This window comes from Netta rufina (assembly GCF_964035555.1).
Source record: "Netta rufina genome assembly, chromosome: 10".
In the NCBI taxonomy this organism is placed as follows: domain Eukaryota; kingdom Metazoa; phylum Chordata; class Aves; order Anseriformes; family Anatidae; genus Netta; species Netta rufina.
Genome location: NC_140133.1, coordinates 22006351 through 22032669, shown reverse-complemented (window position 1 = coordinate 22032669; position 26319 = coordinate 22006351). Strand labels below are relative to the sequence as shown.

The 26319-nt window shown below is 42.6% G+C and overlaps 1 protein-coding gene across 1 annotated transcript in view; it reads right to left on the bottom strand.

Moving 5' to 3' along the window:
* Nucleotides 1–26319, bottom strand: part of GRM7 (glutamate metabotropic receptor 7) — a gene marked incomplete at both ends in the record, with an annotated part of 239493 nt that overhangs the window by 84837 nt on the left and 128337 nt on the right. The window contains 2 exons of the mRNA XM_084292935.1: nucleotides 12235–12389; nucleotides 13216–13357. Coding sequence (XP_084149061.1) covers nucleotides 12235–12389; nucleotides 13216–13357 — 297 coding nt within the window. The remainder of the gene's footprint in view (nucleotides 1–12234; nucleotides 12390–13215; nucleotides 13358–26319) is intronic.

The following is a 26319-nucleotide window of genomic DNA, read 5'->3' as shown; positions in this document are numbered from 1 at the left end:
ACCCATGAGCACTACAAGGCAGGAGCTGAACCCATGAATATACTGAAGGGTAGGCACTACAGGTGGGTGTTATCAGTGTAACAACAAAACACTGACTCTAATTAGGTTTAATCATTATTCACAAGCAATTACATCATTCTCTTTCCAGTAGTAATAATCAATTTGAGGCCACTCACTTGCTTCATACTTCATTCTTACAAATTCTAATGCAATTACCTTTGGGCAGGTGAGCAGTATCAGCACCATGTGCAACGAGCTGCTGCTGAATTACAAGCAGAGCTTAGAGCAGTGTGGGAATCAATGATCACTTCAGAGACAGAGCCTGTGCTTTCCCTTCCCAGGCCTCTTCCTTTTTCTCCCCTGATTTTATTAGTGGTTTGAAAGCAGCCAGAAAGAGGGTGACAGCCCAAAGCAGCAGCTCTCCATCCCCTGGTGAGCGGGTCTTTCCCACCACCACGTCATCACCACCTTTCAGCCCAAGACTCAGATGTGCAGCAGCAGTCCCAGAGGCAAACAGGAGCATGTTGCTTGCAGTACAGCTGTGTTAATGTAAGGAAATGGGTTAATTTCCAGAGGAACCACATCATGTAATTGAAAACATGAGTGAACTACGCTTTCAATGCAGTATGACCTTAAAGTGCATAGAGGAATATCTGTACCTGCAAACACACAGTTCACCATCCTATAGTTATATTTCAACTGTGAAACAAAATGTCTGTATTTATCTTTCCTTACCAGGAGATCAAGACCTGTCCCTGCCAGGAGGATATCATTGATGTACTGACTCCAGTTTTGTTATTCTAAAAGCTAGAAGATGTAATGATGCTGAGAAATTTTTTTTTCTAAATAATATTCCATTTCTTTTGGACATTGGAGTGCTATCACACCGCAAACAAAATGAAAACAGTCCCAAAGCAGATCTGAAAACCCCGCATGAGTGAAGTGAACACTTTAGCATTCGTTGTATTGTCTTTAGGGAAATTATGTGTATTATTTCCTAAACGATTACTTTCAAAAGCCTATACTCATTCAAACACTGCCAACGCAAACCAGAAGGAAAAAAAAGAATGACCAACCAAACAAAAGAAACCACCTTTCAGACCTCTGTGCACTTCCCAAAATTAGCACTTTTATTTTTCTGTCTGAGCCCATCTCGCCCAGCAGCGCTCAGCCTGCTCCCATCAGCCGGGGTTTGTGCGCAGAGCCCCAGCAGCAGCGGAGCTGCAGCCCCCAGAGATCTTTCCCAGGATGCTCCAGATCCCCACAGCAAGCACCAGGACAGCAGCAAATATCTGCTCATGCAGGAAAGGACAGATGCTAATAAACACATAATACATACAGTGAATATATATTTTAATATATAATCTTAGCAGATTTATTTGTCACTTGCAAACATGAATGCCATATTTGCATTTTACTCTAATAAAAAGCTCAAACTTTTTTATTTTTGCTTTGCTTGAGAGGTTGTGAAGTAGTATTTCTTTTCTGGCTTGCTAATAAAGAGCAAGAATAATTGAGTCATAGAACATGTCACAGACTAATTTTAAGTGGCCTATAGAGAGAATCTCTTTGGGCTGTAGCTACAGAGTCAGAAATGGCACAGGAAAAAACATCTTCTGAGAATTTGGGCACTTTTGCTTCTGATATCTTTCAAAGAGAAGAAAAACTGAACCCAAGGAGGAAAAGAAATATTAAACAGGTTTATACTTATTACCATTGGTAAAGGATAATGGAATAGCTGATAACAAAAGATAAAGAAATGTTAAATATGAATCTAAACTTAGCAGAATAGAAATAATGTGTTGCCGTAAATATACTAGACTCCAAGTTATCCTGGGAGAGGCTGTAATGTATGAGTGAATTACCCATGAGAATTGAACAGACACTTCAAGTAAAACACAAGCAAGTTTGCTAAGGGAGTAGACACAAGGAGAGCTGAACATGCACTTGCCCTCGTACCTGCCAGGCAGCAAAACGGCACGAGCAGTCCAGGCAGATGGAATGAAACGGGGCCCGGCGAACACCAAAACAAGCCTGCTGAACGCGTGGCATCCCACTGGCAGGGGATGTTCAGTGCATCCCACATCGCCCAGGCTCTCCTCTCACCTGGTGCCAGGCAGGGCGGCTGCAGCAGTGCGACCCCATGGCAGGAGCTCTCCCCCAGCTCCTTCCCCTCCCTGCACAGACGCTCCTCCACCGGGCTGCACTGCTGTTTGCTCTGCAGATGGCAGAGGGATTTGTTTCTTTCATTTTAGTTTCTAATATATTAACGTTATTTTAATTTCTTGTTGCAAAAAAATAACCCTTGTAGAAAAGACTGATGACTGAACCTTTTATTTCTCCCATCACCTTATGGCACGAGCAGATTGTATTTGCATTCTGTGTTGCGCTGCCCCCAATTTCTGTGTTTGAAGCTTCCTAAATTAAAACACTGCAATAATTTTGAGGGAAAATAAACAGTCACCCAGGTCCACGGGCCTAATCCCAAAGTCCTCACTCAGAGCTATTGAGCCCAAATTCATCACACGTGGGAACAAACATGAAGAGAAGCAACCAGTCCTTCTGATCAAACAAGTGTCGCTCCTCATTGCCTGCTCTGCAACTCCGATGGGCAGTCCACCAGGCGCTGCGCTGGAAATGCTACTTACTACATTAAACTCCCTCCCACTCTGCCAAGGCAGTACACGAGGGATGAAAAATGCTCTGTTCCATTAAGAACAGCCTGTAGTTCCCAGCCCTCCTGCAGAATGGTATTTTTGAAACTAGATACTTGGGAACATTCGTGGCTATTTTTACCTAAAACAGAAACAGTTTATTTCAGAAAGCTCTCGCTATTCTTTCTTTACTTGCAAAATATGTTAAATATGAATGGCAAAATGAGTACTCTAATATATTTCCTGTGAAGTAGAAACAAGTGTTAACCTTTCCTGCTCCACTGTTGCAGCAATGAGACCCGTGCTCCTCGCACAGTGCTGTGGCACCGTCCCAGCTCCCTGCATTGGCTTTACTGAGTCACGGAGGCACACACAACACGAGCGCTGCGCGTGGCGTGGTGTTGGTGCCAGTGCTGCTTGAAGGGAGTGGGAGAAGGTGGTAAAATCTTTTCTTGCCTTGGGTTTCTATGCCTAAAGAGAACGACAGAGTAAAACATCACTCTTTAGACTTCCCCGTGAGCCAGCTCTGCCTCAGCAGCCCAGGAGGAGCTCGCTCGTGTCGGGTCCGGTGAGATCCCCGAGCTCTGCCAGCCCCGCAGCGTGCTGCCGCAGAAAGGTGCTCCTGAAAATTCAGATCAGCCAGAGGTACTTCAGTCTTTCTGAAGTGCTTTCAAATGGCTCAGCCAAGCCATGCTGGGATTCTTCCTCCCTGCAAATCAAGCGCCAATAAAAAGGGCCTAATTGAGCATCACTCGTTGCCAGACCCAGAGAACTTCACTGCATACGAAAGGAGACCTCTTCCCACAGTGACTGACAGGGAGCGATGCCTACCGAATCCTTGCCTAGCTTTCACATCATGAGATTTGTTTTTAGATCATGAGAAAAGCCTTTTGCACACCTTCAGGATTGCTCTTTACCTTTTGGCATTACCTAACAGCCTTCCCCAGGGACAAAGGAAGAGAGGAACTTCTGGCTACTAAGTCTTTCTATATGTGTTATAGAGCCTGGAAATCCTGCCAGTTTTACTAACAGACTGAAAATGAATTCCTATCAAACAAATGAGTCTTCAAACTCTGCAAAGAAGTAGGAACTGACAGCAATAGGAAACACTATGATTTCCTAATGATACACTGTGGGGGCAGAGGGGCAGGAAGCAGGCATTTGCCTTCTTTGTGTGCTGGCTGCATGCTAGCCCGGGCTGCTGAATGCCCCTCACAAGGATGGAGACATGGGTTGCCAGACTAAGCTGCCCTCAGCTGCTGGAGCAGCTGTGCAGAGGATGAAGCCTTCTTTTCCCTGAGAGACCTCCCTCACGGAGAAGCCCCCTGAGTGCCTGCTGCGCAGAGCAGCCCCTCCGAGGGATGCTAATAGGTCCCTGGCAGACCAGGGCTGGCACACGATGACAACAAGCTTCCTGAAGACAAAACTCTTCCTTTCTGTGTGGAAATGCTCTGCCCAGATGTGCCCAACAGGCAGCTTCAGTGCCAGGTCAGTGAGAGAAAAACTGGTCTTTAGGAGATGCAGTTCAGGTTACTTTGAAAGGACGACCACTGACTGCGGATCTGAACGGTGATCCCAGCTAAGTGGTTTTATCCTACCAGTTATGTCTTCTCTCAGTGTCAGCCGCTCTGGTGTGTGTGCTCATCTCTCAGCACAACCACCCACACAATCTCCAGTGTCCTGAAATAACAGTTAAACATGAACATCAAAGGGAAAATGCCAACACAAGCCCTGGGAGGAATGCACAAAATACAGAAATAGAGGCAGACGCACACACATCCACAGGATGAGTAACAGCTGGCGCGGGTACAGAAGGGCCCTGATTATCAGCAACTCAGGTCTGCTGTAGGCCAGGCAAGCAGCTGGGTTCATTTCAAGGGGCCAAAGAGAAGGTCCCCAAATCCTCATTGCACGGCAGTTCTTTACAGTCCAATTAGACCTTTACTATGAAGCAGCAACGCCCTTAGAAAGGGTGTTGCATCAAACTCTAAAATAAATGATAAAATGTCTTGGGACACGGTTGTGAGCTATGTCCTGCACCAAGCAGAGGCTGGTCCCAACTTCAGACTGCCTCAGAAAACCAAAATGAGCCTCAACCGCTGAATAGCACCCAACAGCCAAACTTTTAACTTTAGCAAAATATTACACTAAGATGGTGTAGAAGCTTACATTTTGACTTGCAACAGAACATGTTTTTTTCAAATGCACTCCCTTACGGGAGCATGGGTTTGGAGGGCCACAGGGCTCTTCCTTTAAGACTGCAGCAGCACAAAGACTGCTGCAGAGGCCATATTTCTTAGTGCCTAGCACTTATAGGGAACCTGAAACAAAGGAAAGAGGAAAAAAAAAAAAAAAAAAAAAAAGAAACCTTCACAGAAGAAAGCTTCCTTAATTTAAAAGGCAACTACCAAAAAAAAAAAAAAAAAAAAAAAAAGAGAAAAGAAAACAACAAATGCATTAATTTGAAACTTTATAGAAACTGTATTTCTTTTCCACATCTGAATATTAACAAAAAAAATGCTGCCCTTAAGCTACTGTCTCTTTGAACCCGATAAACTTCTCCCCAAGGCCTTCATTTCAACCCTTCAAAGTTAAGCACCGTGTTGCTACTGCTCCTGCACAGTGAATGCACAATTCCTGCCTCCAGCCAGGGAGCAAGCCCTGCCTCAGCGCTCAGCCCAGCCCAGGGCACACGTCTGTCCTGCCATCCGTCCTGGCACGCCGCACCCTGCGCCAGGGGTCAGTGCGTACATGGGCAACAGGCAATGAGGCTCAGCACTTAGCTGGGAGGAATCAAAGCTGATCTTACCTCCTCGAGTGACTTCCCCAACACGTGCAAATCGATATGCAATAAACTCTTCGCAGCTGCATGTGGCTTGGACTGCCAGGTAACCACAGTGCTAATTTAAATTCAATTAATGGCTTCATCAGCAGTGGGGAAGATGCACTCTCAACAAGTTTGCACACCAAATGACTTTAAACACTGCATGATTGATATAGAAAAACAAAAGGTAAATTCTTCCTTCAGCTGCACTTGGCCAGCTACATGTAAGAGGTTTTCTAGGAGGGTTATAAGTGCCACCTGAAAGTATTATTGTGATAAAGTATGCAGCATAAAAAAAGAAACCTACCTAACTGATGACACATCTCTGTATTTACTTAATTAATATGAACGCACAGCACCCTCAGCATTTTGATTCCAGAGCTAGTAAATGCAATTTACTCATAGGTAAAAAATGCAAATAAACAAGTGTGGCCAAAACAGAGTCACTCCTCCAAACGACTGATGCCAAGCAGCCTCGCAGTGTGACTCCTGCGTGCTGTCACTTGTGCTCATAGCATCCCAAAGCCCTGGACACGCAGAGAAGCAGCCTCACAGCCCCCTCCCAGGCACCAGCAGCCCTGAGGTGCCAAGGGAGAACCAGTCCCTGAGGCTGGAGCCCTTCCTGTGGTACAGAAAGTAGAACAGACCAGGGGAGGAAAATTCAGGGGAGGTAATAGGAAGAGTGAAATAGGGAGAGATGGTCCATGCTACTCCTCTTATGACTTGTCCCTTACGGTTTGTGTCCCCATTTCCTCCTGGCTTTTCAAGGTCATGGCCTCTGCCCCACGGAGGCTGCAGAAATCCCCCCCCCCCCGTGCAGGCAGCCCCCCATGGATGGAACAAACCCCCAAAGCCAGGGCTTGCCATCCCTCTCACTCTCCTGAGAGCTCTGCCCCAGGGGCACAGTGAAAAAGCTTGAGAATGGAGTGCTGTAAAAGGCACTGAACCAGGCAGGGAAAAAAAAATAAAAATCAAAACCTGATTATTTTACAAGCACTGTTATGAGAAGACGACAGTTTTCTGCTCTGCTCAGAGAGGAGATGAGTAAACACTGCACAAAGCAAGCACATCTCTCCCACACAAGCATACGGGGTAAGGGCAGCTGTAGCTAGGTAAAGAATATCAGGCCCGTATTTATTAATGCCAGATAAAACTCAATACTGTCTGTAACACAGGAAAATGAACCTTGAGATCTTTTATTTTGCTAGACTGGGGATGTGAAGGTAAAATATTTGAAAGGCACTAAACAGTGAGAGATGATTTCATTCTATTTTTATTTTTCCCCCCAGGTATAATCCTGCCCAAAAAAAAGCAAACCAGCTCTTGCTGGAAATAAAAACAAAACCATTAAAATCATGGTTCACTATCTATTCAGAAGACAAGCTACTGAAAAATTCAAGGACAGTTATGTTGATTTATAGCATTTGCAATACTTCTGTTTTTTTTTTTTGTTTGTTTGTTTGTTTGTTTTTTTAAATAGCTATGCACTTTCTTGTGCTGAATTTGAGCCATCCATTAACCTCTTAGCTGAGCACTTCATGAGATTGCAAACCTTCACCACATCCACAGCTTGCTGGAACTGAATCTTTTGCCTTAAATCTAGCTGAATCTCATTGTTAAGTTTCATCAAATTCTGACCTGAAACCATAAAGGATATTTTTTCACTGCGGGCAAATAATTTTGCTAGACTTCCAAAATGATTAACATTACATACATATATACAGCCACAGAAATACCTTCCAAATGTTGAACCAAGATCCCAAATTTTCGTGTTATACTTGTTCTGCCTGCTCTCCACCCACTGCCATACTCCTCAAGAGCCCTAATGAGCCAGTTTTAACCTCGATAGGTATTAAAGATTGATGGAAGCAAATTCAAAGTCTGAAATGTGGGTATTGCTTTGACTTGGAGAAAAGATGAGAAAGGAAAAAAAGGGGGGGGGGGGGAGGGGAGGAAAGACCATCATTCTGCACTCCAAGACCATCTTTATTAGTTGAGTCCTAGGACTTAAATAGCTGTCTGTAGATGCATTATCTAAAAGCTTTCTGTATTTAATTCAGCAAATACTGCACAAATCTACTCCAAAAGGATGAGGCTTTTCCTTCCCTCATGGCACAGATACTTTCTTATCACTGCCAGAAAGAACTACTTTTGCTCCAGGGACAGAATTTAGGAACTCCTGACTTTGAAGCTGCCTGCTAGGGAGAACTTTAATTGATGTCTGGACCAGTAGTACTATCATCTCTAATCAGAGGGTCATCCAGATATCTCCCAAATATATGTGTGTGGCGTAATAAAGGCAGCTACCCCAGGCAGTCACAAAGTATAATTAGATTTTGGTATAGCGGTGATAACAAGAAGAGAAAATGCTCTGAAGTTTATTAAATTTGCTGACAAATGAAGAAGTAAAGTGGCAGCAGAATACAGAAAGGTCACTTTGTGATTAAAAAAGATTTGCGTAGAAGTTCATTTACATCTACAAAGAAATAGGGTTGCAGTTCATCACTTGGGGAACTCCATTGATGATGTGTGATCCGTGGGAATGCAGGGAGTGTTTTCCATTGCTTGCTCGGTTTGAATGGTCAAAAATGCTTCTGGGACCGTGAATGAAAAATGGAACAAATGAACAACTTTCTTTTAGACCATCACTGCCTAGAGAGAAGAAAACCAGTACAATAATTTGCTATTCTGAAGGCAAGAAGCTCAGCTGAACTGTGAGAACAAAACACTTGTTTCTTGAAATCTCAGCCTTTTTTCTCATTTTCCATTGTGCTTCCACTTTCCCTGTAGCACTTGAGATTTTGGGGGATTGTTATACCTGTCTCATCATCTTCCATTTTCACCATTATCCTGATGGCATCATTGCTTCAAAACAGCCAGTTTTTGCTGCCCAAACTCTTCCTGTAGCTCACAGTTTCTCCTCTTTGTGGTATCGCGCCCTTCCTGAGATTAGCAGGGCACCCTTTCTGTCTTTCAGTGCCAACTGATGGAGGAATCTCCCCCATGTGCAAAGCTTACACTTCTGTTCAGCTGAATGAAGAAGAATGAGGGTTTCTGAGGAACAAAGCAGCAGTAGGTAAAACTGCACCAAATGCATTTTGACGAAAGATCTTCTGCAGATTTTTTTCTGTTGTGCTGTTGTTTTAACGAATGTCAGATGCATGCAGAGCCACAGATGTTCATCATTTCTGCATCATTGTAAAATGAACATAATAATAATAACACATCCCATCCAAATTTTAATTAGAAGAAACATCTTTTGTATTTTGTTTAAGCTATTTTTTCTCACATTCCAACACTAATATTTGCTCTCTGCTTACATTACACCTTTCTGCAGAAACGTTACACATGATACTCTAGAAAAAGACTATTCAAAGCAAGAAGGATGACTGCAAACTCTCAGAAACACAAGCACTGCTACTTGCAGTACTGCAATACAACACACTGTACTTATTCCTCTGAGCATATGCTGAGTTTCTGGATTGGGCTGATGTTTTGATAATATGCAAGCACGAGGACACACCATTAAACCTTTTTTTTTTTTAGGGGAGAGGAGTTCAAAGTAACAATAACCTAAATATAACTTTCACCTGCACTAGGTGTTCCAAAAGCACGTACATTCTGCTTTCTTACCCTGACTATGTTGGAAAGCCTTTCAACCTAGTTGACACGTGGTTGAAGTTGGCTGGGGAGCTTGTTTCAAACACAAGTTTCTACAAAGTGATTACTATTTAAGTTTGCACTTCCTCTGGTTCACTGTCTACTGCAATTATGCAAATAAGATGCAACTTTATCCTTTCATCATAATTACATCACACACAATTGGGCTATATTAAGACTGACTTAAGAGGAATGAATTCAGTTCATGTAATGATTTCCTAAATCACCCCATGGGAGTATGGCAAAGAAAATTTTGTCCCACGAGTGACATCAAGCATCAAGACAAATAACTGCATGTCTGGAGCCTGGCGCTACAAGAAAGTATGTGTGTCAAACTGCAGAGCTGGATGCTTCTGGGATATACCCACCGTTACGGGAAGCAGGAATTTCAAATGGCACATGTAGGTAGGTGTAAATATGCCAACATACCTGCATTCCACATCTGTGATTTGCATCAGAGTCATGGCTGGAGAAACGCTACTCAAAAAATGTCTTTCTGCAAAACGATCATGTCAGTTTATAACTGTTAATATTTGTGGCCAATAACTTTACAGTTGTCAAAAATCTGATAATCCAAAGTCCACCATATACACTTTAACATGCTGGCACATTAATTTTTAATGCAATTTAGCTTTTCCTGCCCTATTAGCTTTGCATTTTTCTATGAGGCATAAGAAAAGTATAGCAGTATCACCTATTTAATATTAAGTTTTGATGTTCTCTAGGAAGGAAAGCTGCAGTGCTTCCCTTTGTTAGGCATCTGTTTCTAACATATTACAAATCCTATTTAACACAAAAGGAAGAAGCAAAAGCATAACTCTCTTGAGGAGCAAAATAAGGACAACCCCTTTACTCATCCTTACTATAGAAGCTCTCACAGCCCCAGTAGGAACGAGGCTGGCACTTGAGAGGTGCCTTTCCCCAGAGCCAGTGAGACGCAGGGGCTGGCGGCAGCACTGCTGCACACCACTATGGAAAAAGGAGCCTGCTAGGCTGGGGTACTGCTCAAGATATCTTCCTTTAGGGCAAATTGAGTTCCATTCTGCTAATTTAGTTTGTTTCCACCAATTTATAGGGGAAATCAAAGCTTCTTATTTCATTTATTTTATGTATTCATTCAAAGAAATCCATTACTAAATTTTAGGAAGCAGATGTTCATTGCTGGATGATAAAAGAACAGCATTAAAATGTCTGTTTCCAGTTCTCTTGGATTCATAGCCAAATGAAATTACTACAACAACAGAAAGAAAAGCAAAACAACATACAGCAGTGTGAATGCAAGAAAGACAGACAATCCATGTGGATAACAGCCTCACTAAGCAAAGAAGTGCTAATACCTACGGATTACTTACTTCCCATAAGTAACAGATTCCAATGGATGCTTCTTACTGGATGAAACAGAAATGGAATTGGTTCGAAAGGAGAGATGTTGAGTTCTGCAAAACTGCTTCACACAGAGAGCAACACTTAATGGGATAGGTTTGAGGATTATCAAGGAGAAGGACAGTATGAGGATTACGGCACAGGAGGGTGGGACTTTGCTCTGCGCTCTTAACCAGCCTCTTACTCTTCCTCCTTACAGGACTAAGCAGATGGCAAATACAGATGGCAATTAGGGATGGATGAACGGGATTGAAAAAGGTAAGTACAAGCCTGAACCTTTATGAGTGGTCACAGAGCATCCAGGAAACATTTGCTACTGACATTGGAACTGCTATTCTAGGACACTTTGCTCTGCCTGTCCTTTAATGCCAAGCACAGTACCTATTTTTGGCCGAGTGTTTCTCCCTTTCTGGCAAGTAACGTGCAACTTATGGACCTCAAAATATGTAATTGCTCATACAGTATGAGCTCTTGAAGAATGAATGCAATTATGTATATAGGCAAAATATAATTTAAGCCTCACACACTCTAGTAATCATGCAGTCTGTGTGACTACAAGTGCAAAATGCAACAAGCCAACTTTTAGGCAATAGCCTAATGTAATCCGTGAATAAGCTATCTGCAGGCTGGATGAACGTGTATTTTGCAGATGCATTAACTGTGCTGATATTTGTAGCTGTTATCTAACTGACTTTCTGTACATGAACCCTGCCACTTTGCTATTGCGACTTGTTTCCAAAAGCCAACCCCATTATGTCCAATAAGCTTAATGTATAACATAGGAGTAAAATATTAGAAAAAAAAAATTGGAAAGTTTTTATTTCTGTGTACTGTTTGCAGACTTTTAGTTTCTCTGTCAGAAACCCTCAGGGGGATGAATACAAACAATATGAAAAGATTATTAAAATATCCTGTTTTTCAGAAACAGAACACTTCATTGTCTATCAACTTTACATATTTATGGAGAAGTAACACGTGAAAATGCCTCCAGGGTATAAAAATTTAATATTATAGATCCGAGAAGAATAACTAATGAAGTGGTAGAGTAGATACAGCAAAAATGAATGGAAATATTTGTTTTTTCTGTGAGTGAAGACATCAGAGCCCATTTTAATGCATGCAACACATTCAAGGACTCTTTGGAGACCCTGCCTGGCACAACAGAGGAGTTAGTTCTCTTTGCTCAGTGTCCCTACTATAAAGAACTTTATATGTTAAAGAGAACATGGACTCTAATCGGCATGTTTGGTTAGCCCAGAGGAAGATGTGTGAATAGTTGAGCATCTCTACAAAGGGGATAGCATATTAAAGGAGAATCAGACAATAGACTGAATTTTTAATTCTTCAAGTAGAAATCTTACCCAGTGCTTCAGAGGTGATATGGAATTGCAATAGATTTTCTCTTCCTACATACATACCTTATATGTTAAGATCATTTTGGTTTACATCTTTTTTGGTGATATAGGTAACTTCTGGTAGCTTTTTGGTTGTGAAAACAGCATATAGTTTTTGGACGAGGAACACAAACATTCAGGAAAATTTCAGGGGATAAAGACTGGCTCAATGTGTTTTATACTCTTTTGATAATACCACACCTATTTTCCTATTTATCCAAAAAAATATGGGCAATCGTTTTGTACCACAAGATTTACAGGAAACAAAAAAGAGGGGTGAGAAGCTGTGAGAGAAAGTCAGTCAGAAGAGAGCGCTCACCCTCGATGGTAGCTCGCTTGGGCAGGATGGTAATGGCTCCCTCGGCAACGTCCTCCTGCTGCAGCAAGGGGCTCACTTTGGAGCCCCATGTGTCCGAGCCCACCCACAAGAAGTGTCCGACTTGATCTGCCCTCTTGGCGGCTGCAAGGATCTGCCTGTGGAAAAGAACATTTTGTTCACAAGTTAATTTAATTTAAACACGATTGCTTGGTAAAAACAGTGTGTGGCAATTGCAGAATGAACAGAAATAACATTCCTGTAACCAACAGAGCTCAGAAAATTCACAACACATCGTGTCACAATCCATGCAGTGCTGATTAAACCTTTCTTTTTATTCACCCTATATCTTAAGAATGAAATCACAATTTTACTACAACTTAAAAGTTTTGCCATTGACTTCACTGAAATTTTATCACAATTTGTCTCTTCGTATAACTGAGCCTATCAGTCCCTGACATTGCCATCAAAATTTCAAGCTAATTTAAAATTCTCAAGTGAGAAATAAGAGTCACGCTTTTAAAATATTCCTTATATCATTTTAACGGCAAGTGGTATTTGAATTATGTGGCTTAACCTTAAGCATCCAAGCCATTTTGTAACTAGTAACCATCATTTGCCAGAAAACACACACTGAATTAATAATACATAGTGGTATGAGCTTGGAGAGAAGGGCATCTTCTGTTTGAAAGGTAGGGTCAAGTCTGCCATCAAATGCATGCATAATCCTACAACAAGAAAAGCTTTCAGACCTTCATTCGTTTCAGATCATCACTCCCTTCGCCCCACTGCAGCAATGTGTGGTCTGGGGTGCCACATAAGCCAGAGCAGCAGTGGTCACAACTCCAGCATGTCCCTAAAAAGTGTCCGCACCACATCCCCACACAGCTCTTACCAACAAACATTCCCCCTTCATTATTTGTATTCTTGTTTTCTCTTTTCTGCACATCTATGAAATGAATTAGGTCCCTCGGTCATCCTTACTTTATGTCCTCATCATTGGCAAAAATAACGATGGCCCTGGCATTGGGAGTTTCTAGGAGCTGCTTGATAATTTTATCAAAGTCGATGGTCTTGTCCTTGCGATCCTGGGGGATTTTCAGGGACTGAGCAATGCAGAGCCCACCTGTTGAAGAAAGAAGAGAAGTGCTCAGTCAATGGAGAACACAGGAAAGACAGCGGAGACACACGTGGACTGGAAGGGAAGCCTGAAAGGAAGAAAAACTCTGACTGCTGCCTTAATTTTCACATCAGGTATCCTGAGGTATTCCTACAATTTGGAGTCATTTGGGTGCGACATAGACCTGTTCCTTAGGATATACATAGTATGCACACCTGAGCAGGGTCATGGATTGAACAGGGCTGTGAAAATAAAAACACAGAGTAATAAAGCAATAAATGAGACAGCAAAAGGAGAACAAAACAACAAAATCCCAACAAACATGAACAAACTCAAAACAATTTAAAAAACAACAACAACACAGGCTCAAAGGAAAGTGGTGCTTACAAGGTATTAGACAAATTTTATCTTGGTGCAGAGCAGTGACTGATTTTGCAAGTTAAAGGATATTAAGTGAAAATGCTTCCGCTGAAACAGCTTATTTGAAATAGGAACAACAATTTAGTTGAATGTTGGCAAAAGGAAAGATTGGTCGTGAAAATCCTTTCTCTTTGAAATGTCCATCATCAAATGGGATGGAGCTGCCCAAGCAATTGAGATCTCAAGATAAACTACACATCTGTGAACTGGATTTCTCATAAATGCACAGATAGTATTGAAAAAAATAGTAACAACACAATGATAGTGATAACCACAGCCATATCAAGGAAATAGCTTCAACACATTTCACAAATTAGTTATTTAGCATGATTGGAGAAAAATTAAAATTAACATATATAAAAAAAATCATAACTCCAGTGACATTCTCCTTGTCATGGTAAGCAGATGAAATCACACTTCTGCCTTTATTCCTTTGTTTCTCAGCAATAAACTCTTTCATCTTTACTGGCATCCTAGAAAACAACTTCCTCACTATACTGCACAGCGTGTTAATTAATAAAGCATTTGAGGAACACAGTAAGAATCGTAAGTGGGGATAAATTAATTAAAAGACAACAGGACAAAGAAGATATTTACTGACACAATTTAAAATCCAGATTTAAAAGAACAGCCAAATGAAGAAATAGAGAAGGTGTTCTATAGGACAGGATTTCTAGAGGAGAAAGCTCTTCCACCATCAGCACATTCTGTCTGCATACACTCTGGCAGAAAATACCATAATTCTCCTATAACATGGCAAAGCTGACATATAAAAACACCTAGAGGAAAAGCACTGAGCATTTGCAAATATATGGTTTTAGAGTTGCAAAATATGACTCTGCTATATCACATCTCTTCTGCAATCTCTGAGTGCTTTATACAGAAGGTCAGGCTCATTTTTCTTATTTCAGAAGTGGAGAAGTTGAGACACAGAGGTTGACTGCAGTCAAGCCAGGTCTCTCAGTACTATGTGATCCAAAAACTCTGGGGGAAAAAAGATTGCTTTCAGTGGGAAGAAAATAAATTGCACAAAAGAAAAGGTTGAGAAAGATAAAACAGAAAATAACACTTAAGTTTGTCACTGCCTCACACAAGGTTTGTTTCTGTTCTACAGTTATTACAACTTAAATTTATCATAACTTGATTTTTTTCTGGAGAAGAAAATAATACTGATATCTAAACAAAAACTTCATTTGAAAATGAGGGGAGAAACTCTAATTGCTAGTAAGTTCCAAAAGCCTAAATGCTTTTGAAACGCTCTTTCCTGTTATTTTCCTTAGTCAAAATTAGATGAAATCAACCCAGCTTCAGGAGCAGTTATCCAGCTTTCCCCAAATTGCCCCATTTGGCATGGATTATGCTTTGGTTAAAGGCTGACCCCTGGCAGCTCTGGCTTTGAGCCCGAGCCTCCTGATCCAGCAGCGGGACCACAGCAGTGCCCAGGCGCAGGCACCCTCAGGCAGCAGGAGTTTTCTGTGAGCAGGGACCGGGCTCTGTCCTTTTCCTTCTCCCAGTGAGAAGCCTCTCCCCTCTGGCATCACGCCTAAGGAGAATTTAAAATTATCAGCTGCTGAGGGGAAGGACCCTCCCAGGCTCTCCATCACATCAAGCCAAGGTACTTCCAATCTCCCACAAGAGACTCCCAATTCTCTTCTTAAATAAGGACTTAGAAACTTTGAAGAACTCATTGAGGATTTGTCAGATGGAAATTAATGCATTCCTGCCACAACGTCCTTTCCAGAGGGTCCTGCTTTGACACAGCAGAGCAGGAGAGGATTTATTTTGTAGTGATAACACCAAAGGGCTTTGGCATGCTGGATGCAACTGTTATTTAGACACCTCTAAAGGTACCGTGGAGATCCTTGGCAATCCCTCGTAGCTCTCCATTGCTTTCATTCAGAAAAAGTGAGCTCTTACAAGGGGATCAGAGGCACAGCTCCAAAGAACAGACACCCACAGACAGGCACATGGAGCAACATTCCCCAACTTCGGATTCCAAAATGCAGTGCCAGTAAGAGCTTTTAAAAACAGGAGAAAGGAATGCTTACAGTTTCTTTTCCACAGACACGACGCTGCACACACATGAGGCGTGTGGGTACTGGGAGGGGAGAGTCACCAACAGTGATGGGGCTGTGACCAGGAGCCCACAGCAGCGGTATGTCACTGCTAAGAGCCTGCCTTCATTGCAGAACCACTGTATCCAAGGGGCAAAGAAAAAAAGGAAACAGAATCTAGAACATGTGATTATAAACACTGTGGTTATAAAACTACTATTTAAAAAAAAAAAAAAAAAAGAAAAGGAAAGGAAAGAAACAATATCTAATATTAAGTAATTGCCACCTACATGATTTGGGTGCATGAAAAAAGGACTGAAATAGTTGGCAGGCCCGCTAGCTCAGCAACCCATCCCGACAATAATTACATCTCTTGTGTGGGTCATGCAAGCTCTATTGCCTGGATGGAGAAGCCAAAAATCTCATTACAGCTGATAATGATTACAGCTGAACTGAGCATCTTTGGACAGAGACAGCTGCGGCCAGACTCAATAGTGAGGAAAAAAGCCCTCCAGTGCAACATCCAACTTGAAAGCGTGGAATTTCCATGTGGTTTCCAAGTACAGGGGATCCAGGATGGAGAAAGGATGCTGGAATTTTGGAAGGATGATTTCAGGTCTTTTTTGCATCACAGAGGTTCTTTCACTGCCTTGGGCAAGTCAGCTCTTACTTTCTCTGCCGTCCACTGGTGCAGGCAGGTAACAGAGATTCCTTTTTAGCATGCCAGCGTGGTGAGCAGCACAAAGCACAGCAAGGGAAAATGAAAAAGGCAGAGAGTAGGATGCAAGAGGATCAAGACCCAAATGATACAAATCAGACATGTTGATGGATATTTTGATTTTCAATTGCTACTGCCTCTTCCAGGAAAGTGGCATTATTACAAATTGACTAATACGTGCTCCCAGTCACTGCACGGGTCAAGATGCATTACTGTCTTTCCTTGTTTTGCTTTGCTCAGGCCTAACTGGGCAGCGCTGGCACCCGAGCACAAGCTCATGCTGCAGGAACGGGTGAGCCACCAGCCACCAGCTCTGCTCTGCTCACATCCCATCTGTTTACAGCTGGGCTTACGAGCTCGTTTGAGAGAGCTTTGACCTCTGCCGAGGATCTCATGGCAGGCAGAGGCATGTGCCATTTTTCTTTCCTTTGCAGTAATAGCTGCCCAAGGAATTTAGGGTATATTGTCCAAATGACACATACAGAGCAAGTTTAACTTTCACATTCTCGTCTTGCATTCTTATTACAACAGGAAACACATGTGCACAATTATTTAAGTTGTCAAGTTAATTCACGGTGCTCCTGAAGTAAAAACCTCCAAGAGAATTACGCAGTAAAAATCTGAAAGTTGCAAATTAAGGATTTTGTCATAGGATTTCCGCAGTAAAATATTACCCCTGATGGATCAGAGAGCCATGAATACTCCAACCAGCTACAAACTGCTCTGGCAATTGCCAGTACCCTGCAGCATCCAGGAGCCACACCAACACCGCATCCCCGGCCAACACGAGGAGCTCCGTGGCTGTGTGGTGCTGCAGGGAATCTGTCCGGCAAGTGATGAGAGCAGGTAACCGGCACTCTGCTACTAGAGGCAAGGCCACCATGAAGACAATGGGCACTGGAAATGCATAAAATGGATTTGAACTATAGATTCTATGAGAGCACGCGTTCAGCGGTTGAGCAAGCCCAGCACACAGAGGTGCGAGGCAGGCAGCTGGTGCCCGCTCACCCATCATGCTGGGAGGGAGAAAGGCAGCGCTCTCCAGCTCCATCCTGGTCCCTCTGGCTATGTGCACGAGCAAGCAGCTGGATCACTAAGACTTTGATTCTTTCCAGTACTAGTGACATTGCCAAAATGGAAAACTTCATGAAAAGATTTAAGTGGCATAATTCATTCTTCTTTTGATGCTTGGAGAAGAGCTCTAGCTAACAATTTTTTTTAATTATTTTTTTTTCCCCCTCTCCTGAGATGTTAAAAACCACTAGCCAAAAGACAGAGTTAGGAAACCCAGGTCTGAATCTGGCTGATTGCATCCACAAAAGCCTGCCATGCTGGTGGCTAACAAGTGGACTCAAACACACGGAATAGCTCCACTCCTTCCAGAAACGCACAGCTGCGCTCCTCAGAGGCAGCGTGTGCCAAGGAAGGCAAGGCGAGGGGCCGGTGCCTGCTGTACACTCCATGGCTTCAACAGCCAGACACAACATTGTGCAAAATGAACTTCAGAAAAGTGTTTCTGGTTTTCTGTACATTTGGGAAATTTGTATAAATGGATAGTCAATTCCCCCATTATCTAAAAGAGACAGTAGTCTTTGCTAGGAGTGAATTCTTGGTTTGGATAATTGGATAGAGTTTGGACAATCACTTGAAGGGGTGAGCAGTGATTATTCTGTCTGTGCCCTTTCCATCTATTTAGTTATTTATTTATCAGAAAGCCTGCAATGATCTTGGGAAAAGCAGCATAACCTAATCAGTGGAGAAAAATTCTCTTTACTCCAGAAATTTTTGAGTTCCTGAAATTGGTGGATTTGGAGGTTCCTATAACCAAATTCTTAGATTTCCTCTGTAATGCTGGGAGTCAGAATGCTTCTGTTGGGAAAATGGGAGTGGTAGAGCAAGAGGGAGAAACGTTTAACTCCTTGAGAGATGGAGTTTTAGGAATTCACAGCAATAAGCAAAACACGGTCACAGCAACAACTGAGGCAGTCAGTTCTCTACCACTCCTGAAACAATGTCTTTTCTCTCCTAGGCTATGTATGGCAGTCTAACATTGGCATCTTTGTCATCTTTTCCTGCTGCCAGCATATGTTTTCCTAATAACATCAAATCCGGGAACAGAATACCAGGAGCAGACCCAGTAGGTTCAGCCTTTCCAGATGCGCCTTTGTCCAACAAGTAAGCCATGAAAATGCACAATAATCCATGAAAAGGACAAGAAAACAAGGCCAACCATTTCCTCAAACAATGACTTGAAATTATTTGGTTTCCTAGCTTCTAGTTTTCCCCGTGGTTTGTGCCACTTTGGCAAAGTGACCCAATTGTTTTGGATTCTTCCAGGCATTAAAATTCCCCACGCTACAAGCCACTGGCAGCATGCTTCAAAAACACAGAAACGCCAACATTTCAACTGAAATTAACAGCATCTCCAGATCTTTTTCTTTGGCAAACAAATAAAATGCAAGTGCGGTTGGGCCCCTGCCCCCGGCGGCTGGAGGAGCTCTCTGGACTGTGGTGAACCATCCTGGGGGCTCTGCCGAGCTGCAGTGGGGGCACAGGGAGGGGCTGGGTCTCTGTGGAAAGGATGTGCCCCCTCCAACAGGCTCCAGCACTATCAGGAGGAAATAAAAGCAACTGCACAAGCACCTCCCAAAAGCAGTACTAGTAAATGGAGACCTTATTCGGAGACTTTTTGCATGATTTTTTCCCCTAAATCTTTTTTTCCAGTAGAAGACTCTCCTGAATTTCATGAATTTACTAACAAGACTTACTTTATCATGGTTTCTGTCTGAAAAAATGACATTTCTAGACAACCTCTGCGCAAAGAGAATATTCTTTAGTTTCATGTTGGTCCTCATAATGGCCACTGCTTTCTCATATGCTTCTGGAGGAGCTTTAATTAACTAAGTGATGCTGGATACAGGGGCAATTTATCTGAAGATGTTGCTCAGGATGTTGGCAATTAAGGATGTACAAATACCTGCCAGACTGAAAAGGAAAAATTATGGATCGAACTTTTTTTTTTTTTCCTCTCTTCAGTTTGTCTCATTAAAATTAAGAGCAATTCATTTTTCCTAAAACAACAACAAAAAGAAATTCATTTAATCTAAAAGGGAAGGAGTCATCATTAGGGCCTTATAATAGGAAGCAAAGGATGAGTTACACTCACAGAACTGAGGATTCTGGTTTCCTCCTCCTTCCTCCCAGCTAAAGCACCCCAAGTCGTGCCTCTCCTCCTTCACCAGGGAGGCTGCGCCGATGGCTCGCCCTCCTTCCATACCCCTCACCTACCCACGACCCCCTTGGGACCTGCACCACCCTCAGCCAAAGCAGACGATCCTGACATTCAGCCAATAAAGGACAGTGCCCCAAAGATACCAAGGCCAGCTCACACGGGAGCAAATCACTCCGTGGGATGAGGGGGACCCGAGCTCTCCCCCGGAGCACTGCACCCCCCGCTATGGAGCTCAGCAGGACGCAATGCGGTACTACCCTCCTCATCCTCCTGGCTCCCAACCAACAGAGCTGCAGGATGAGCTGAGCCCCAGTTCACAAAAACATTTAGGCAGCATGAAATCCTACTTCCCTCCCAAATTAGCATTCACCTCCATATTTTTTTGGTCTTTTTTTTTTTTTTTTTTTTTTTTCAGGCAGTTGTTATTCTGTTAGGAACAGAAACAAAGTGCTAACGCTAAGTGATGGTGATCAGAAGTTTGGGTCTCGTGAATAAAGCAGGATGGGTTGGATAACAAAGATAAATCAAAAATGACCTGTTGTGCAGCAGGTCGGGTGATTTGAGATCTGCTTTTTGGCTTCCTGCTTTTACTTAGCATGGGTAAGTAGAATGGCTTAGAGGAAAGATTCACTTAGTTCAGCTGCAGGCAGGAACAATCAACTAAGACCATTCTTCTCCTGCCTGCATCAGATGACAGCTTTCTTCTTCCCCTTTCATACAGAACACACGTGTGAGATTCTTCTTCACAAGTATCCTCAAAAAATGCTTTGCCATGAAAACATGTATTGAGGCATTCAAGGAGGTTGATTTTGAACTCTGACATAAGACATTTTGTGAGTACAAAAAAGCAGAGAAAAGAATAAAAAGATCAAGTAACAAAAACAGGGTAATTGCTGCAAAAGATAAAAAGGAAAAAAGTTTCTCCTCACACTTTTCCAGTCCTTGGCTTCTTGAATCATACAGCATTTTCACAACACAGAAGCACCCAGTGTTGCAGGGAGGGCCAAGGGCAGGCACCGAGCCACCACCATGCTCCAGAAGCAGCAGACACCAAAACCCCCACATTGTGCTGCCTGCTCAGCCCACCTTGAGAAGTCCCTGCTATAAAATCATCATTAACCAACCATACTCTCAAGGCTCAATATCAAAGCACTTCCTAAACACCTATTTTACCTCTTTCCTTTTGCATTTTACTTATTTATACATATAGTTATCACCACCAGCACTAGGAAGGAGGACCACATCCTTTCATGCAGCAGAAAGGAGAAAGCCGGGCTGGTGGTGTGCACCCCTCTGCCCTCGGTACCCTGCACAGCAGGCTTTTTCCTAGGGTTCCTTTCTTGCTCTGTAAAACTAATGGAGAATTCAAAACTCCAGTGGAGAAATTGTGGCCTCAGCCCTGTGATGTATCCTGTGACATTAAATAACCGCCGTGCTCACCCTGCTGTGATAAAAGGTCTGGTGCTGCAGAGAGCAGCGTGATGCCCATCCGTTTGGTGCACAGCGAGTCCCCGCAGCTCCAGCACTGTAAAATGCTATCATATGACTTATTTCACGGGAATCCCACTCAGATGGCATAGACGTGGGGCAGAGGTTGGGCCGTATCACTTAATGCTCCAGTTCCCAGGCAGCTCGGGGACAGGCGGGCGAGCTGAGCCATCTGCGTGGCAGCAGTTGCAAAGCATACAGGGACTTGGAAGAAGACAGTCTTAAAAATATCATAGCTGCCTTCATTCGCCCGCTGACAGGTTATATGCTGTGCCTCTGAAAGGCAAAACCTCAGGAGAATTCTCTGTGCAAGTTCAAGCAGTCATGCATTAAATTGTTCGGGGCATTAAACACCTAACTCTGGTATTTAAGGGTAATGGATGTATCTAGTAATCAAAGTGTTGCTTCAGTATCCATGGATACCCATGATTATGTGGTATTTTGATTCTGGTACAACACTAAGTACATTATTCTGCTTCCCTGAAATTCTCCAAGAGCTATTTTTCTTATCACCCCTTAATTGGATTATCAGGTAGCACAAGAGACAATTTAACACTTTTTCAGATGATTTCTCTACAGAGGCTCTCTTTTTGGGGGACTCACTCTCCACAGTACTGAAAACATTGCTTCAGAAAGTTATGTTTGCTGTTTCTAATTACTAAAAGGAACTCAACTCCATTGATTAGTACGTTCCGTTAAAATCAGCAGCTGCTGCGAGCTGCCTGCTGGATGCTTCGAGGAAGGGGAGAGGCACGCGCAGCAGCAGGCTCGCATGGGGTCCTGCGGGAAGCAAGCAGCTGATTGCTTTCACAGGCCTTTCCCCTGTGGATTCATCATGCTCCCAGGTCAGTCACAAGGTCTGACGCTGGTTCAGTTTCACCAAAGCGACACAGAGCCTGCAGCCACTGCTCCTGCACTACAGCTCACACACTGCTCCTGAGCACCTGGATGTACGGGCAGTCAATTGGACATGCAGGGAATGGTCAGTTTAATCACAGTTTACACCCAGATTTTTAAACCGAAACAACCAAAAGAGGTTCTGAAGCCCCCAAAAAGCCACCAGCCAGAGCACCCACATGGTCCCTGTGGTGGCCCTGTGAAGCCCCGTGCTGAGAGCGCTGTGAAACCAGGGCCACTGGCAGGAGAGCCCATGTCCCAAGGAGAGGAATTAACTGGAAAAGGAGGAAGATAAATATTGAAGGCATGCAGTATTTTTTCCTTTTTTATTCTTTTTTTTTTTTTTTTTTTTTGTACTGTCTATTATATCTGTCACTGGTGGGTTTTGGCATATACTTATATACCCTGCATATACAATTTATTAGCTCCAATGAATTTTACCTCTAAACCTCGTATATTCTATAGAAGAAAAGGAAACCAGAGGCAATAACACTGAAGACTGAGTTTTGTCCCTGAGTAGTGCTTAAATGACCCAATCAGTATTGTCCCTGCGAGCAGTCTTTCGTACCACAATTGAGGATATTTCCTGAAAAAGCAGAATGACATCCTACGGGAACGGGAGTGATAAAGATTATTACATATTCTTGAAACACAACCAGGCCCGCCAGCTTGCTTGCCGTCAAACTCCTCACCAGTGAAAGAGTTATTCACACATCTGACATGAAAGCCACAAAATCTTCAAAGAGCAATCAGTGAGAAGTCAATACGTGACTCATGGGCTCACTCCGGTTGTGAGGTGTGCGCTGGAGTGTGGGTAAGGATTTCACAGAGATCTCCTGTCATGGGTAGGAATCCTCATTTATTGTGTTATATCACAAACAGTGTAACCCTCCACCCCCAGTGTCCACTTTACTGGGTTCATTTGCTATCAGCCTTGTGCAGGAAATAAGAATTGCAGTAGTCTAATCTAGGAAAATTGCTGGTGCCATTCCCAAACGTGTAAATTCACAACAAACCAAGCTCGGAAAATAAATTCTGACCACACAACATTCTCTGACCCAGTCTGTCCAGCCACAAATGGAAAGAAAGAAATTTATTCTGACCCTAACAATTAAAATATATGCAGACATATTCAGAGAAACCCACTTGGGTTAGACCAGCATTTGCTGGTCTAACTTATCCACAGCTCCATCCAGAACATTGCATTGAATTACCACATTTCAAGGAAATAAAATAATAAATCCAGAAATGGCAGCTGGGACCTTAGGTCCACAATCAAAGTTCTGATGAGGCTCCATGCCAGGTGTTTATTTCTTTACTAGAAATAGTTACCATGCTAGGTACGAAGAGTTACGACGTTCTTGCATATGCCAGTAAAATAAGTTTACAACTGCAGTGGTGGGCAGATAGACTAGAATTCAAATTAAGTCTCCATAGTATCATAATTCAATTGTAAGAATAAAAACTGCCTCAATAATAAAATTACATTAAAACACAGAACTGCAACAATTTATCCAAGGGAAACAATCCTTGTGGATACACAGCAGCCCTAACTTAGAAACTTTCTATACAGAAAGATTCTACTGAATCATTTTAAAATTTGATTTTTGCTAAACTTGTTTATTGCCTCATTTTTTCATGTTAGACCTCATCATAATCAAAAAACAGAAGACAAACTGATACAGAAGACTACAGTTTCTAGTATGTTATTCATTAATGCTTAATTCTATTGTGTCACAGCTTAGCTCCATATTTAATGACATTCCTAGTGCATTTTATCACCTCAAAAATTGTCCTTTATTATGGCAGTTAAACTCCAGCAGCATACAAAAATTGGGACTCCCTGGAACACTAAATTAAATTATAAGAATACTATGAGATCAACATTTTCAAAGGTTTAGAAAAGCTCCGTTTCCTAGACAGAAAATAAAGAAGGATGCCTTGTTGTACCAACAGCCATGCATGCTCACAAACTCACGATTGCTCAGATTACAGTGCTCCAAAGTCTCTAAACCAGCCTCAGCCTGGTATTTGCAGCAGGAAGCACTTGAGATTTATTGGCATCCTAAAAGCAGTGTGAGACAAAGTACATTTGAGCCGTACAGTGTAACCATATAGAAAAAAAAAAAACAACATAAAATAAAAGTTGTACTTCTGCTTCAAACATTTAAAACATTCTTGTCATTACAGCTTTACTGCAGAAGAGCAGAAATGCCCCAGCCAGGCTCCAGCTTGCCCTGGAAAGCCTCAAAGAGGAGATAAGTTCTGTTTTGAAGGGCTTCTAGATGGCAGCCCAGGGCTGGAGCCTGAAGGACCAGCTTCCCAGCTAAATATCATTATTTGCATGTAGATATTTGCCATAAACCAATTTCTAACAAGAAATTCCTATCATCAAACAGAAAAGTGAGCCTCCAAATTCAGACACCAGAATTACATTGAAATGAATATAATTAAAGGTCTGTAGGAAACCCCGGGTGCATCTGCTGATCAATGGGATGAACATCACAGAAGCGCAAAGCCCTTCGTATAATCTCGTACAGCATGAATCCAAAAATAATGCAGTCCTCCCTCTGTCTTTTAAGAGTCTGCTCTACTCAGACTAAGACCGACTCCACTGTGTTGTGCATAAAAATAGCAAAGGCAAAGTTCTCAGAAATAGTGTCAGAACACTTTATAAAACACAGTTTCTTTAGGAACAACTGTAGGCGGTGAAATCTCTGGCTGCAGATAGAGACAGAAACAAAGCACCAAAAATACCATGTTTAAAAGCATAATGTACAGCCAAGCAATGATACAAATTAGAACCATGCTCAACACAAAACACCCGCTAAGTATCTTAGTCTTGCAGCTGGTTCATAAATCCTGAAAACTGGCATATTTGAAGTCCTAAACTGAAATTTGCAGCAGGAACAAAGCAAAGCAGTCATTTACGGTAGGATTTCCAATGTCGCGGAGGAGGCTCCTGGCTCCAAGGAGCTCCACCTGGGTAGGAAGATTGTCTTGGACGTGTTCGGCTGCCCGCAGCGCCAGCACCCCAAAGGGAGGTAACTGGAAGGTTACCCGCCGACATGGAAAGCAGCCATCGGGCTCCACTTTGAAAGGAGATTGTTTCAGCGAAGCAAGGAAGAAATAAACAATTTCTGTCTTCCTGTAAATAAGTGTTAAGATTAAGATATATACAGTCAAATCTGCGGTCACGTAGCTGAGACCCTGAGCCATTGAGGCAGTTGAAAAGCAGAGCTGGTACCTGCCACGAAAACACGCAGGCTGGACGTGTCTCACCGCCCAGCACACGGGGAGCGTGGGCAGTGGGCAGCTACTCTCACCCGCTTCTAATCTCCAATTATTAGTTTGCTTCTTAAAATGCCTGAATGCAACACTGCTCACAAACAATACCTTCCAAGGCTGGTTTGGCTCCCTTGCAAAAAGCAATTTCCTGCAACCTTCACATACACTAAAGAATCCTGTGCTCTATGACATGGTTTTATTTGTCTGAACTGCCTCTTGGAGCTCCACTCTGTAATTTAGGAGACTGCTTAGTGCTGTGCTGCTCTTGCAGGGATATTTCCCCCCTAGTAATAATGATGCCACCTCTGGATAGTGAATCATTATAAATTGCAAGCACAAAATGATCTCTAATGATGAAGCTTTTCTAACTACAATTTCGAGTGTTCCCATGTTCCTAATTCATTTTTTTTTTTTCTTGGAGAGGTAGTATAGTATTTTAGCCTTCTCTCAGTTAATGGTATTTTCTTGGTTGTTATATATCTGTAAGGGCAAGTAAAGACTTGTCAGATCTTCAGAGAATGAGAAATCCAGAGAATAGCAATGACACAATGACAAATCCGGGAGGGAAGGTAGGGAGGTTTAGAAATCTTTCAAGTATTCTTTTGGAAGAAAGCCTGTTTTCTAATTTTTCACCAAAGAAGAGGCCAGTGTTTACAACATGAAAAAATCTTTCACGAACCAAATGTCAGGCTTGCAAAGACTCCGCAGGAGATAAGGCACATGAAAACAGACTGACAGGAACTTCTGGGCTTTGAGTTAGTGAGGACAAAATGCGAGACATGGGAGCAGCGCACAGAACTACAGACAAAAGCACCCAAAACAAGCAGGACTCGTCGTTCACCCATCTTAGCTGGAAAGATCAACTACGGTG